Raw genomic sequence first — 16,855 nt, 5'->3', positions numbered from 1 at the left:
AAAACATTAAAATTTCATTTAAATTGTCATTGATTGATTTCACATTATTCCCGGAATCTGTTTATACACATTATGGAAAATGACCGACCCATCCGCTATGTGGAATCGTTTAAACGATCTTTAATCGCGTTGTATGTTAATGGATTGTCATGTGACCGCGAAATGATCTTGAAATTGAGGCTGACGCTAAACAGAATTCCGATTATGTCATAATGCATTGTTCGTAACAAATCTACCATGTACAATACTAGCTGCATTCTGCATTGATATAAATGTGATATATAGCGCTGCAAAATTGACTAAAATAAATTGAAATAGTCTTTAGTCAATACTTTGAACTGAATAGTAGATTATTTACCTGCGGGAAAATTTTCTTACTCAGGAGGGGAAAGTTTGTATGTAAAGCCGAAGGCGAGTGATTTAATCCCCAGGGAGATGCGGGAAATCAGAAACAAAACTACATTTTTTATTTACATCTTTAAAAAAAAAATTATATTTAAAATCGCTTGATAAGATTTTAGTGTAGACAATTGAGTCGTACAACTTTACTATTGCATAGAAAAATAGGTCAGCATCCTCTTAAATTTTTTGTGTAACAGTAACTTATTAACCGTACGAAGAAACACCTTTGGATTTTTGGCTAAAACATGAAGAATCGATTTTTTTAACTGTGAAAATTCTATGTCTCCAGTTTCGTGGCTGATCACAATGTGAATGTGAGATACTCTCAGAGTTCTACAACAACCAAATACAAAGTATACAGTAGAAGGTTCCAAAAATAACCAAATAAAATTGTACCAAGTCATACAAATCGAAACACTCCGATCCGAAACATGTTTCGAAGACTCTGCAGAATTCTGTGAATCTTGAAGACAGTGATACCGTACATCAAATGCAATGGAAGCGAAGGGAAAATGAATTTTGCCTGGTTTATGGTCCTCATAGACAGAGGACCTCGGCATTGCACGATATTTGTTTCTAAATTTGGTCACCCATGTCAAAAATGGTCTAAAATATCAGTCGATTGAATACAAATACAAAGTATACAGTAGAAGGTTCCAAAAATAACCAAATAAAATTGTACCAAGTCATACAAATCGAAACACTCCGATCCGAAACATGTTTCGAAGACTCTGCAGAATTCTGTGAATCTTGAAGACAGTGATACCGTACATCAAATGCAATGGAAGCGAAGGGAAAATGAATTTTGCCTGGTTTATGGTCCTCATAGACAGAGGACCTCGGCATTGCACGATATTTGTTTCTAAATTTGGTCACCCATGTCAAAAATGGTCTAAAATATCAGTCGATACTGTCCAGAATCTGGAAATAATCTGCAATTCTGGAAAAATTGGTCACTTACATCAAACGCAATGGAGGCGAAACGAAATTTAATTTTGTCTGGTTTATGGCATACATAGACAGAGGACCTGGGCATTGCACGATATTTATTCCAAAACAGGGTCACCCATATCAAAAATAAGTCGAAATATTAGTTTGAAATCAGTCGATACCGTGCAATATTGCACGGTAACGACGGTTTATTTACACATTTTTCACGCTATTTTTGATATGGGTGACCCTGTTTTGGAATAAATATCGTGCAATGCCGAGGTCCTCTGTCTATGAGGACCATAAACCAGGCAAAATTCATTTTCCCTTCGCTTCCATTGCATTTGATGTACGGTATCACTGTCTCCAAGATTCACAGAATTCTGCAGAGTCTTCGAAACATGTTTCGGATCGGAGTGTTTCGATTTGTATGACTTAGTACAATTTTATTTGGTTATTTTTGGAACCTTCTACTGTATACTTTGTATTTGGTTGTTGTAGAACTCTGAGAGTATCTCACATTCACATTGTGATCAGCCACGAAACTGGAGACATAGAATTTTCACAGTTAAAAAAATCGATTCTTCATGTTTTAGCCAAAAATCCAAAGGTGTTTCTTCGTACGGTTAATAAGTTACTGTTACACAAAAAATTTAAGAGGATGCTGACCTATTTTTCTATGCAATAGTAAAGTTGTACGACTCAATTGTCTACACTAAAATCTTATCAAGCGATTTTAAATAGAATTTTTTTTAAAGATGTAAATAAAAAATGTAGTTGTGTTTCTGATTTCCCGCATCTCCCAGAGTGAGTCAGTAAATGCAATTTTTTGAGTACATTTTTCGCATTTACCGACCAGAAGCACGTAAAGCACTGTACGTACAAGGTTCCAAATTTTTATTTTGACGAGTAAGAATACAGCCCTCCCCTTCGGGTCGGGCCATAACGTCCCCACTCGTCAAAAAAAAAATTGGAACCTCGGACGTAATGTACTATTACATGCTCGCGTCCGGTAAGCACTTTTTCACAGTCACACAGTGCACTTTACCGCGCGCTGGCGTGTTAAAAATCTCTACCAGAAAACGCTTCTGGATTTAACCGAATTAATTTATGAAAATTGTCTTAGTTAATCATTCCCCCTTTCCTAGCGGCAATTTCGTTTTCTCTGTGATGTAATGAATCGACACAGAATATTATTCCAGCAAAGGTGACACTCCGTAACATTCTCAAAACAAGTAACATAGAACATAGCACAACCGTAATTAATAAAATTAAGTTCAGCAACATACATCAGTTGTATAAAACTGACTCACAAAAGCTTCTATCACAAGGTTTATGAATATTTACAAATGTAAATCAAATGCCTCGCTTTTTAGATTGCACGTACATTCTTGGAAAATAACGAATATGTGCGAGAGTTAGGCTGGGTGGCATATGTAGGATCAATGTGCACAAACTGAACTTTTAGTACATAAATTTAAAATCACTACAAACACTTCGCATTGCTTGGTTTGACGATATTTATACGAAAATGTTACGTCGAAAACCAGTGGATCATTAAGGGTTGAAACTTCATAATTTTTACATTGATGACTAAAATGCTATGCGTGGTCTTCAGTGACAAATTCATAGATTTATTTTGTTTTACTATCATGTATATCATGCAATATAATTATCGAGTCTGTTACTTCATTTTCTCAAACTATTTTTAACAAAATTACAAATGCTAAATCTTTTACTTCATTTAGTTTAACATACATATCGCTATATATATCAACAGCTTGCCACAACTCTTCGATTTTTTTTTACTGCGATGTGATGTAAACATAGATTGTGCTTAATCTTAGGGCACTTCTAGAGTTCAAAAACAATCGTAAAACAAATGTCTTCCACCTAGCGAAATCTATTAGAAAAATCTGAATCCGTTGACGGCGATGCGGTAAGGAGAAGCACGTAGTCGCTCTATCTATACATTTACAAAAAAGAGTTTAGCATCTCATTTGTAGTGGGTAAGTCTGTCTCTAGTTAAAACCTGTATTATCTGTCATAGACAGCTGTACTTTTTGTATGGGGCGCAGCAGCTATGGCCAGCTATTGTTGATTACCTGAAGACAAAGTTACCCGGGGATACGGGTGAGATTTTAAAAAAACATTTTTTTTGGCAGGGTAAATACATCTGTTTCAAACTTCAGAAGTTGCTGTTAGACGAACCTGGCACAGAAATAAAAAATTCCCTATAATGATACCAAAGCCATTAAGTCCTTCAAAAAATTGTATTCTTCACAACAACTTGACATAAAGTATAATTTTGCATCGCTTCTCTGTGTATTCCCTTCATTTGTGTTTCGTTATAATCCATACACATTCCCCGATGTCGTTTTATCAGATTCTCAGTGGATAGCATAAAGTTGCAACGAAGCTAAACACTTTTTTATGTTGCTGTTCGTACTATGCACATTGAAAAATGCAATGAATTTGACGGAAATTTCCAGAATTTGTATGCGCAACGATTTTTTGAATTTGTGTTTTTCTCCCTCCCAAAATGTTTCGATAACAAAGTAAAAACTTTGTAAAATAAATATGACCTACATAATGAAGGAGAAAATGTCAAACACTCCTAACTATACACCAAAAAAGCTACACATTATTCTACACCATCGAAATAAAAACAAAGTTTCGTATCATATTTTGACAAAGCTCACCGGGCTTACTTTCCACCAGATACAAAATCCAAAGTCCAAAGATAAATACTGTGACTATTCAAAATAAACCAATTTATTAATGGATACACCGTTTCGGTACACTCACAACAGTTAAAACATAAATTCATAATTCATACAGAAAACTTGAAGCCTAGCGGTTGGCCTGATGTTGGCATAAAGAATGTAATTGAATTTGTAAACGAAAAATCGATAAAATATTCAACAATCGTGACATATGTGGTTCAATTCAGTGTTGTTTACACGAGCTAGATCCAAATACTTCCCATCATATACCACCGGAATGTTCTTCTACAAAACTCACCAAAAAAACTTGCTGGGGGCACTTACGAAAAAAATGAAAATGAAAAACATTACCGGTCGGTATACAGAAAAAATGAACGAAATAATTGTATTATTTGATCATCGTGTATTAGTTGTTCAGTTGCTTACATTTAATATACCGTGATGTTCCCTACATACAGAATTTGCTTACAATAAATTTTCATTTAACACAAAAGATATATCTGCCAGAACCAGAGAATGTGTAAGAGGAAAGGGGTGTAAATTTATCTGTTACCTTTCTACTGAAATATTCACTAAAACAGCTTTGAATTCGCAGAAAGAATGAAATTAAAATGATCTCTAAGCGTTTGTTACGTTTGCAACGGAAAACTCCAGTCTGGGCTCAAGTTTCACATCTAATTCTCCCGGCTCAATTTGAAATTTAATTTAAGTTTTCGTTTTTCATCTTGACAAGCTTTTGAGTCTATAAAACATTGTTGAAGGCAACAAACCGGGTCATGTTCGTGTTTATGTTAACTCTCTTTGAAGTAGAAACGCTCCCGGGTCAAAAATGCATTTTTTGATTGAGAACTTTCGTAGCACACAAATTTACCAAGCACACAGAGCTATCACCACCTCGGGCTTTAAGCCTCAGACGCGTTTCAAAAACACATTATCCGTTGGTATTACGTAAATAAATGTTCTCTCTAACGAATTAATTGCTCACAGAAAAGGGAAACGAACATCACCTCACCTCAACTTTCTTACAGCACATTTGCGGTATATGTGGTACTAAAACCATCCAACATCCATTTAATTCACACCGCTGCACCACAAAGTCCAACGTTAAAATTCTCTTGTTTAATATGGGAACAATGACGCAAAAGTTTTCATGTTAGACTTGATAAAATATTCTAACCTAGTTCTCCATAATATTTACAATCAACCCCTAATCCGACCATGAATATTATTATTATCATTTATATCAATTGACTAAACTTTTTTTTTCGGTGTTTATGGTTGTTGCGTTCGGCGTATAAGTTTTATTATTGATTTTATTTTTATATTCGAAACGTTCAACATAATTTATTCAAGTGCCCCGGCCATCATCATCATCATCATCATGTATGGCCGTATAATTTAATGTTCGTAATATGACCCCTCACAGTCCTCACATAAGTTTATTGTAAAAATGTTGGTAAAATACACCTTAGAGAGTTATGGAAAATATGTTTTGTTTATCAACTTTCATTACGATGTAATAATGTCGTACAATGTAACGAAAGCAGTCCCCCAACTACATTATGAGTACGGTCAAACCAAGGTGCAATTATTTATAAACTCCTCATGACTAATACAGTTTGTATCGATTAATTGTGTGGCTCAAATGTAGTGGAACTTTTATCTCAACCGATGTTTGTCTCAATGTTACAGAGATACATTTTCACAGAGCCCATTCAAGAATAAAAAATCGATTCATAACTTATATTTTCGGTGGAAAATGTTATAACGTAACATGTGTCGCTCCAAAACTGTTCTCCATCAAACATACAATATTTACAAAAATTCAAAAATATATTTCTCTAGTAGCAATCAATTGAATGTCAATCTTTCCGTTCACTGCTGCGGAATGCCTAATGTACAAATTTATCATAAAAGATTGAGAAGCGATTGGATTCAAGGCGATAATATCGATTTCCATAGACACAAGAATCCCGTCGGATGCTGAAGTGGTTTGTTATTCAATTAATGAACGTTTTACATTTTATTACGGTACACTGGGAGAAATTCACACTATTGGTGTGCTCCAAATTCTACTTGGAAAGTAAGAGAGTACAAACTAACACAGCGTTAAATTGAACACATTCGCGACACTCAAGGGAGCAGTAAAGGATAGATATTTTTCGAGCTCTCATTCAATATCTGTGCGTGCATTAGATACAGTTAAAGTCAACCAAATTTGTGTCTAAGTTCGCATCAGCTGTTTTACGAAAACACTACATTCGGGTGTATAGTACCATCCACGTTTGGCAGATATAAAACCGTGTAAAGACGTAAAAACATTGTGATATAACTACATGAGAAAAATCTAGAGTTTAGTGCCGAGACTATGTCATTAGTTATGTATTTTTGTCGTCGTTGCCTTTAACTGCTGTAGGTGTTACTTCCATCCGAGCTTCCATCATCCACATTTTTGTCAGTGTACCACGCATATCACTTTTGAAATATAAGACGGAATACCTTAGTCAGGAGTCTTGGTAACCAGCACAAGTGCTTATAAATGCTTTGTTTGATTACATTAAAATGTTCTACGGATTTTCAATTAATCTTCTGTCGAGAGGTCTGAAATTATAACGAGCATTGTGTAGCTCATCGTTTTACCGTATATACCAAAGCTTTGGCTTTGAGCTTAACGAACGAACATCAAAACAGAACAAGAATACTTTGAACGGATGTTGTCATCGTTACACTCCGAAACGATTTAATGCACGCAGCGGTAAATTATGTACCATTTTGGTGGTTTTCATGTTTTTAGATGTTTACACTAACCTTTCGCCGAATATTTTCATGTAATACGTTGGGGCTTAACATTGTAATCGTGGTGCTTAAATGTAAAAGCTCTTTATAAGCTGAACATTGCTCCATTAAACTCTTCACCATTAGCTAATAAATTTCGCAGAAATTTACACATTTGTCTGTTGTTATTTCAAAAATAATAATTTTCCAGGTTCAATATCCACTGCTCCAGAGAATATAACGGTCACATTCCTAAATCCAACATCGGTGAAGGTGTCTTGGCAGACATCCGTTGATCTACTGACACCGGTCGAAAAGTACGATGTCACGTATAAGCCGACAGACGCGAGGTATGTATACGGATTTCGAAAGATTTTTTTTTAATTTGGTGTCAAGAAAATGAATTGAATGGGAGCTGGAAATTAAGAAGCATAAACATAACACTAAACACGATTTTGAAGGTAACTGGTACAGTTTATGATTACACGAATCTACCATTATAAAATGTTCTATAAGTAAGGTCCACTTTAGTTTTGAAAACAGTAGCCACACTCGGAAATAAACATTTTAGCACACAGGTACAAAAACACCATTTATTGTTGACCACACCGCAAATATAGCGTGAAACAACGGAATGATTTAAAATTAATGGATATAGCGGATTAATGTTTGTAGATTGGTTTTCGTGATTTGATACAAATTTTGAAACAGCAATTTGTTCAGCACGAAAATAGAATATGACCGGAGGTACTTTGAAATCTGAGCGAAGCGAGATTTACAATTAACGAACGCCTTACAATATTTATTCTAGCTTCAATAGGGGTAACCCAAAGTTCATGAGTATGGCGATTTCGTTGACTTTTGACATAAACTATATGGAAGAAATGTCAAAAGTTCACGAAATTGCCATACTTGCGAACTTTACGAAGCATAATGGTTTACCCCAAATAAAACATAAAATTTTGGAAATCTGCGAAATATGTTTTGCGGGTGTAATGTAATAGTTAGCACGTTTGGTAAAAAGTAATAGTATATTACTTCCGAGGTTCCAAGTTGTGTATTTGATAAGTGGGGTGTTACAGCCCGACCCGAAGGGGGGAGCTGTATTTCCCATTTGTCAAATAACAACTTGGAACCTCGTAAGTACAATGCTTTACGTGATTAGGCAATGTAAATGAAAATGAAACATGCCGTAACACGTAAAAACAGATAAAAGCGGACTAACAGTAAATTCAGTGTTGGACTGAAAATTACTGAAAATTATGTCATTAGACAATACTATCTAGTGAACAAACTACAATTATTAAGGTGGTAACAACGTTTGTGAATCTCTGCTAACCTTGTTTACCTTATTAAGAAGCAGAGTTTCTCAACCTTGTCTTGCTCCCTAAATCAATTTTTCAGTGAAGAGAATTGTTCGATAGTATTGCAACATATAATAAATCATTTCCGAGTGGTGTAGCGAGTAAAGTACTATTTCCCACCTCAGCATGTTGACAAAACCCATTACAATATTACAAGAAAGTGCTGCACGGAATTTTTGTTAAGAGTGAAAATAGCGAACCCTCACAGTCGATCATAATACGACATATTTTGATAAATAAGACTGCCAAGTGGTTCTTTCCATTCTAGTTTCCAAATGAGTTGCTCCTTATTTATTAACATAAATATCGAGCTTTTACTGGCTTTGCACTTCTCAAATAAATTCCTTTGTTTATTGTCCTTGTGCTCAGTCCCTCAGCAGAAAATGCTGTTTAGCGTGCATTACGGTTACACAAGTGAATTTTCCGATTATTTTAAATCGGAAATCGAATTTTACGATCTTTTGCTGTAAATAAGGTTGAAAATCTACAATTTTCTCGAACAATTCGCTAGGTGTGGTAGTGTTTTTCACACCTCGGCTAATAATGATCCAATTAAAAGTTTTTCTATCGGTTTGTTTAATTAAAATGCTATAATCGACGGGTGTACTTTAATTAGTAATAACGCAATTTACATTTTAATAAATACGGAAAAAAGCGTGCATCGAAATGCGATATTACCGAATGTAATCAGTATAAACGGCGACGACGTTAGTTTACCTGTTCGTTCCTTCCGTGGCTATTCATTCATAGCATAATTATGTGGGGTGAAAGGAAATTGCGGTTGTAATAATATTATTTCGTATTTAGTTGAACCGGTTGTTTCTTTTATCCCATTTGCTGAATGGATACATTTAAATATTTATTTTTGTACATTGGCCGGTCAACGATCCTGTCCGACCCAAATTGACCTTAAACATATTCAAATATAATCGTTATCGTTATTCTTATCTGTCTATTTTCACGACGACATTTTGTCAACATCAATTTCACAAAATGTCTATTTCAATTAGCAAATTAAATTGTAGCGCTCAAATCACTCCAATGTCATCATTATGAATTTAAACTTTATTCAAAACGCAATTATTACGAAACTTTTAAGGCTGTGACTTATTTGATTAAATTGATGAGTTTGTTGTCTTTCATGAGAAAATTTTGCAGACACATACACAATACACACACAAAATAACGTTGAACTTAATCTTCATTCAACAGAAATCGTCTCTTAAAAAACATAAGAAGGGTTGATTTATTATAGAATATTTATTCAGATTGGTATTACAACCAAGCTGAGCGATATGAAGGAATTTCGAATGGAACAATGCCAATAAAGGACGATGAAAAGGGCTTAATTATGGTATTTTATTAAAATTGGTGGGGTTTAGATATTCTTTAATTGAATTCCCCAAAATGTACAATATTTTCAAATTTTGTTTATTATTTTTAGACCCGTACGTAGTAGATGTTTGTTTGTGTCTATCCTCAATATCTTACGATAAGAATCAGGAAGAAAATGGAAATAAAAATCGGTTTAGATGGATTATCTTTAGGGTTCACGGCGTAAATTAAAGCGAGGTACAACCTCACTCTGATTATCATAATTTAAATTTTTATGTGAAAGGGAAGCAAAAAGGTCGAAAGTTAGTACATCAGCTATGGAATCATAACTATCAATTTTGGAAATCATTTGTAAATGGTAAATAAGCCCATGAGGAAATAACCATATGAGTGAATAACCACATGAGTAATAATCACATAAGTAAATGACCACATGAGTAAATAACCACACCAGTAAATTACCAAACGCGTAAGTAATTACATGAGTAAATCAAGACACGTGTAGGGTATGCTAGATCGGGCGTTCCAACAATTTCGATATTACTAAGCTTTTCACATGAATGAAGTGTATCTGCTGTTGGGGGTTTGGCGAATTCGATTTAGATTGATCTGGAAAAACAATTGTGAAAAATTGTTTTAATGATGCCACTCGGCATGGTCAATACTTGCTTGAACACTTAGAGGGATTCTTTTGAAAAACAGCTTACCGAAATCGGACGCATTTTCCAGTGGACTTTTTTATATGTGCCTAGAAAGGTATTCGACCCTAGAAGCCAAAACCACTTTCAAAAAAATTCTTCGAAGTTTGTGTGGCTGGTGAAAGGTGATCAAAAACCGAAAACTTGCACTTTTCTTACAAAAATTTCTCCAGTTATGCGAGCCGTACAGGGTCGTGTGGGGTGTCATTAGAAAGGTAATCATATGTACTTTTGAGCCGAATAGGGACTTATTAGGTTTAAAATTCATCGACACTGAAATATGTGTAGTTGAAGTTTTCAACCGAAGACTTTCACTGTTCCTACTGAAATTTCTCGAGTTCCACAAAGTGTACATGGTCGTGTGGGGTATCATTTGAAAGGTAATTTAATGTGCTAAATGCTTAATGGCTAAATAGGGTCTTATGGGGTTTGGATGCATCTACGATGAAATATGTACACCTAAACATTTGAACTTCTATTTCATCGTAGATGCATTCAAACCACAATGTCGAATACCATTCTAGGCACATATAAAAAAGTCCACTGGAAAATGCGTCCGATTTCGGTAGGTTGTTTTTCAAAAAAACCCCTCTTAACTATAGCAATCAAATGTCTCTGGTTCGATCATACCGATAAAGTGATTTTTCACTTCAAAATCAAATGTAGTTTCGTGTCATTTTATACTACACTGAGAAAAAAGTTGACTGTTCTGTCCCAGGTAATGTAATTTTTCACATAAAAATGGCATTACCTGTGTTTGTATGAGAAATCACTTTACCTGGGAAAAGATTATCTGTCACAAGTAAAATCTGAAAACATTTTTGTCAGTGTTATGATTCAACAAAATCTGCAAAGCATGGTACGGGTCTCCCCTTTGGCGCTCAATCAACCGATTTTGTTTTTGTTTTCTTGAATCTCTTAATTGGAGTTTGAAAGCCGAAATACCGATGAAATTGCACGACAAAGCAAATCAAGTTACATTGTTTCGGTTGTTCAAAGTTGTTTCTCCGTTCTCTAATTTAATTTTTCTCGAATAATTAGTTACTAGTTACAATGTTATTGGTATACTGTGAACATGTGTCATCATGTTTATTGTTTCAACACTCATATAAGGGATCTGCAAATACCTCGATTAATAATAGCTTTCACGACTACTAACAATTATTGAATTGTATATTGTGTTATAGACGATAACATAAAATACAGACTGTACGTAATAACAGTAAATAGGTCAGACTCAAAGGTTTCCATTTATATTTATCTATCAATTAACACAAAGATATTCAAAAGGATGGTCGTCAATCAATATTTCAACGAAATGGACCGAGCAATGAATCTGTAACTTAAAGGTTTCTTAATGTTCGTTCTCTGTTTATTGGGTTTTGCAAAAAGGCTTTGATTAAAGATCTAAATTACTCATTCACGATTATTATTAGTAACTGATGCAAAGACTATTTTTGTGATATCATTTTCACATCATTTTCCTAAATTTTTTGACGTTTCCCCGAATTTTCCTACATTTTCACAAATTCTCCCAAAAATATTTTTTTTATTAAGGGAAATGTGGAAATTTTAAGAATGGGAAAATTTTTATCAAAATAGTCTCTGTAAAATATGACTTATTATAAAAAATATGAGTACCGAGTACACTTAGAGTACACCTGAGACTCAGGTCCTGAGTACAATGTCATCATCTACTTAAAAAAATAACAACCGAAAACCCGTCTGAAAATGAATTGTCTTGTTAACGGCCTGTGAAACAAAGCAAAAACGTACTGTACCGAAAGGCATAAATCATTGTACACGAAAATATGGGCAAGGTGAAGGTGAAAAACTTCCACAAATTATTTCGTTTTTATGCATTTGTTTCAAGGTCGGAATTCAATTTTTTTTTCAGTAGAAAACAACCGAAAAAGTTTCATTGTTAAATTTCAAACAGAATGCCATGGGTATAAATTTGTCTGTATACCACCGTTTTTTGTTGCCGTTTCAGCACAATTTTTCCCTCAATTTCATTGTTTTTTGAAGAACATCACAACTTGAAAGTCTAATAAATTTTCTTCTGTATGTACAGTCAAGATATTACCCAATAACTGAAACTTTGTTCACATATACAAAAGAGCTTTTCTACTTGGAGCTTTATTATTTTATAAGCGTTTTTAACTCCAGTGAATTATTTATCGTACAATAATCATTTTCCATGCATAATGCGGGGAACTCAATTAAGATTTAGATACACGAGATTATCCACGTCCTATTCCCATTTAAATTGCTTCGATATATACTACATAATGTAACATCTACGCCACAATCTTATGGCAAAATTCAATTTTAACGTTTGAAGAAACGAAAACCCTTTTCCGTTAGTCAGAATTAATGTAATCCTTCCTCACCCTTTTTGTTACACATCCGGAAACCGAAAAAGAGTATTCAATTATACCAGTGAACATTAATGTTTTTTTCAAAGCTTTGATCTCTGATAAGTGCTACAACGATTGGATAAGAAAATGGAGTACTTGTTTCGGAATACATATGATGGTTTCCAGGTGTTGTTAAACATTCATGAGAGCCATGTTTACTTCAAACTTTAATTTAAAAAAATAATTTATTTTATTAAAATAATTCCATTTTCATGTTTAAAATTTCTAATTACACGTTGACACGCTAAATTGTAGAATAAAATACGTCGACTGCACATTATACATTGCTTTTGCATAGTCACCTCCACCTCCAATTTTTTGTACTTAATTAACGGGTTCGATAAATATAATGTCTGATGAAAGTTGATGGTCTACGGACCGTATATTTATCCAGAAATTATTTTACGGAAAAGGCTTACCATTTTGAAGCGAAAGTCATTAATGTCCATTCCGGTCGAACAACCAAAATTGTTGTTTTTTAAACAAATTCTTCTTTCAGTCGACAGCCCCACTACGCCTCTTCTGGCATTTATGCACGTAAAACATTACCTGCCTTATTATTAAGATGAATATCACCGGTTTTCCTACCTTTTCCCGTTTTTATTACGCTTTATGGAAATGTTTAATGATATCATAATTTAGAATCTTCTTAGGGCTGGCAGTTATACTAACCGGATGATTAACAATGTAATAAAACAAGGTGGCATCGTTCACAAAAATTATCATTTATCTGAAAGTTTTTGTTTGTTTTTTCGGTTTGGTAAATCAAGGTGTGGGACGAAGTATACTAGCATACTAGTTCGGTTTGGGCGTCTTAAACGATTCCCGAAAAACACAGACCAATTTTTAAGCAGAGAAGCTCTACACAATCTATGTAATTTTACTAATCATGCAATTATAATCCAACACCCTGTTATTATTTCTAAATATGTCGTAGTGCCTATATATTTATATGAACCAAATTAACAGAGTGGCGCCGAAACAGAGAAAAATGTGTCTACAATCTGGCCGAAATAACTGACGAATTATACGAATATCTGAGAATATTTTGTAATTAATCAAATCGTAGCACTGCTCCTAGCATCAGCATAGAAAATAGAAAACAACTCAAAAGCGCAGTGCGTAGTGTAAGTCCAGACTTGACATTGAATTATATAAACCTGCCATTCGAAATTCAACCGTAACACATGTGATTCTATTCATCAGATTGTTGACCATCTGCTTAAATCCGTTATTTGGTTTGCGTCTCGAATTTAGTACCGATAACGACTTTCTGTACTACATGTAAATCTCGTTTGTGAATGTCATTCAGTCAGCTGAGCGAAAGCCTGTAACGGTGTTATGTTGTCTTCTTTAGAAAATATTCGGAAACTGATGCAATCAAAATCCAGGAAAATCATGGTATGTTGGTGTGAGTTAGAACACACAACACATGTAATTGTGCAAGCACGCATACATGTAAAAGAATTTGGAGGTTCTTTGACGGTTGAAATAAGAGCGTTAATGCTATCAACAGTGTTATGATCAGAAATTGTCCATGTTGGACGTCATTCTATTCGAAGGTATGAACAAATTCAGTTTTCAAAACTCTTCATAATAATTCTGTTACTTCTTTTGATCTGTGCAAATCTTTTACTTCGTTTGTTTTAACATAGATTTTTCTATAATAAAAAAACCTTTCTCTTGGCATCACCCACTCTTTGAGCCAATATACTTTTCGATATTCCTTGAGCATTTTGGATGCTAATGTAACTCTGGTCCCGTGGCACCCGAAAATTTCATAGCGCCACTGATTCTACGATAATGTAACGACAACAATAACAACAAAAATGTCCTTACAGGCATAATTATGTAATTCCCACTCAACCCACATATATATACATACTAACGGTCATATAAGAAGCATAGTACTAATAATACCTTGAGAACATACGGAAAAGCTTAAAAATTTAATGAAAAATCAAAATCGATAGACTGTACATGAACAATTGTTTGTCTATGCCCGTAAACGCAATAGTATGTTAAATCGTATAAAACTTAGTGGTAAATAACATTAAGTGTATAAGAACTCCTCGGTATGGTTTCAGTGTGACATGTCTTTTGAGTGTGTATAAAGCGCGACATACATGACTAAGCACAATGGACAAATGCCATATATTCAAATCTATGTACTGAGACAAAAGGAAATTTTCCATTTAACTTTTGGTTGGTTACCGTGTGTGCCTATAGTGATTTTCCGAAGAGTTTAGTTCAAAACGGTTTTGGTTATAATGCAAGCCAGTTTGAGGATAATATATTGATGGTCTGAGTGAAATTGAGTTTCCCATTCGTCTTTAAAAGTAAAGTGTGCGGCATCTATTAAAAAATCTAATGCGATAGATTTATAGAATATAAAATGTTCAACCGTCTCGTCGACCATTATTCATTGATATTAAAATTTCAATTTTGAACGCAAATTTAGTGTAAAAATTGGTCTGACTATACACATCTGCTCATGGTGAACATTTTGCTCGACATTGTTTTTCTTTAAGTGATTTTCGTTGCTTTCATGCCATCAATATTCATGTGAAACAACGCAAAAAAAAAGTCTACTCGGTACACAAAGCTTAAGGTATGCAAATTATATTTGATAAATTTCTCCGAAATTAGATTCACGAAAGTGATTGTGAAAATTTACATGATATGGAAAAATCTGGAAAGTTTCATGCAGAAAATGCTGTAATGAAATTGTTGGATGTTTTAATTAATTATGAAGATTCGTTAACAGTCTCAATTAAATTATTTCCTCTCACAATTTACCATTTTCTATAGATCCTTTTGGAGAATATCCTTGTTCATGTTCATCAAAGCGTTTATGTTTATGTTAGAAGCCAAAGCTTTTCTACTTCTGCCACACATAAAATCACATGCACAATTGACCTATTTCCTGGAATGAGATTAGAGAATTGAAATCTAATTAACATTTCATAATCAACAAACGTGTTGCCGACTTAATCTCTAACTTCATTTATTTCGAGTATCGCAGAGTTATTGACATCCGAATCTTTTACTTCATACGTTTTTCTATGTGGATAACAAACCACATAAGAGAATAGTGGCCGAAGTTTTTTTTTCGATGTTGATAACAGACGACTAATATTTTCTAAAAGGATAGGATGTCATGTCATGTCACTGAAAAAAATACTTGAAATTCTTAATAAAATCTCTAAGGATTTTTCTGTCTCTCTTTACGATTATCTGCCACTCACTCAGAAATATCTTTAGTCGCTTTTCGGTATACGTATCACTGTCATAACTATTTTATGAAAAAAAGTCCGTCACCAAGTTGGCAGGGAAGAACTTTCGGCATAAGCTTAGAATCAGGGACTTTTTTTAAAAGAAAATTTTCTAAAAATGAAAGAAAAATTCTTTTAAAAAAATGTGGGAAAAATTTTGGAAAATGGCTTCCCAAAAAAGTCTTTGCGTAGAATTCTGAGTATTTATTCTTTCAAAAATTCTTCAACTATTTTCGAAATTATACATTAAAAATGGATCTGAAAACTCATCATAAAACGATTGTACCAAATGTGGTAGGTAGGTTAAATTTTTAATAAGAAAAATTTGATTTTAATTTAATTTTCATTACCTTAATCGTGATCAATATTATTAATAAAATTGATCAATTAAAATTTCACGTTGTCCTGACGTAAGTAGGCTTCTTTGTACTATATACGCGTGTGCAAATAATGTTTTTTTCCTGGTACCCAAAATCAGATTTCCCAAAATTCCCGGTATCCTTGAAATTTAGCGAGCTAGTTTGATTTCTCGGTCAGTATGATTTCCCATCAATTGCGATTTCCAGTCAATTTCGATTTCCCGGTGAGTTCGATTTCTCGGTCAGTATGATTTCTCATCAATTCGATTTCCCGTCAATTACAATTTCCAGGTGAGTTCGATTTCTCGGTCAGTATGATTTCCAATCAATTTCGATTTCCAGTCAATTTCGATTTTTCAGAGAGTTCGATTTCCCGGTGAGTTCGATTTTTCGGTGAGTTCGATTCTCATCAATTTCGATTTCCCGTCAATTTCAATTTCCCGTTAATTTCAATTTCCCGTTAATTTCAATTTCCCCTGGCTTCCCACTCCACGGTGTAACGATGCCTACGTCTTCTTTTGGTGGATTTACCGGTATCACGGTTTTCAGCCAAAAAATTTCCCGGTATCCC

At 34.2% G+C, this 16,855-nt stretch overlaps 1 protein-coding gene across 3 annotated transcripts in view; it reads left to right on the top strand.

Moving 5' to 3' along the window:
- Positions 1-16,855, top strand: part of LOC119078008 (fibronectin type III domain-containing protein 5) — a 79,246-nt gene that overhangs the window by 33,908 nt on the left and 28,483 nt on the right. For all 3 annotated transcript variants that reach the window (XM_037185397.1, XM_037185398.1, XM_037185396.1), the window contains exon 3: positions 7,045-7,183. In XM_037185397.1, the coding sequence (XP_037041292.1) occupies positions 7,045-7,183 (139 nt within the window). The remainder of the gene's footprint in view (positions 1-7,044; positions 7,184-16,855) is intronic.

The sequence above is a fragment of the Bradysia coprophila genome, unplaced genomic scaffold (genome assembly GCF_014529535.1).
Source record: "Bradysia coprophila strain Holo2 unplaced genomic scaffold, BU_Bcop_v1 contig_24, whole genome shotgun sequence".
In the NCBI taxonomy this organism is placed as follows: domain Eukaryota; kingdom Metazoa; phylum Arthropoda; class Insecta; order Diptera; family Sciaridae; genus Bradysia; species Bradysia coprophila.
This window is presented reverse-complemented; position numbering and strand designations above follow the sequence as displayed.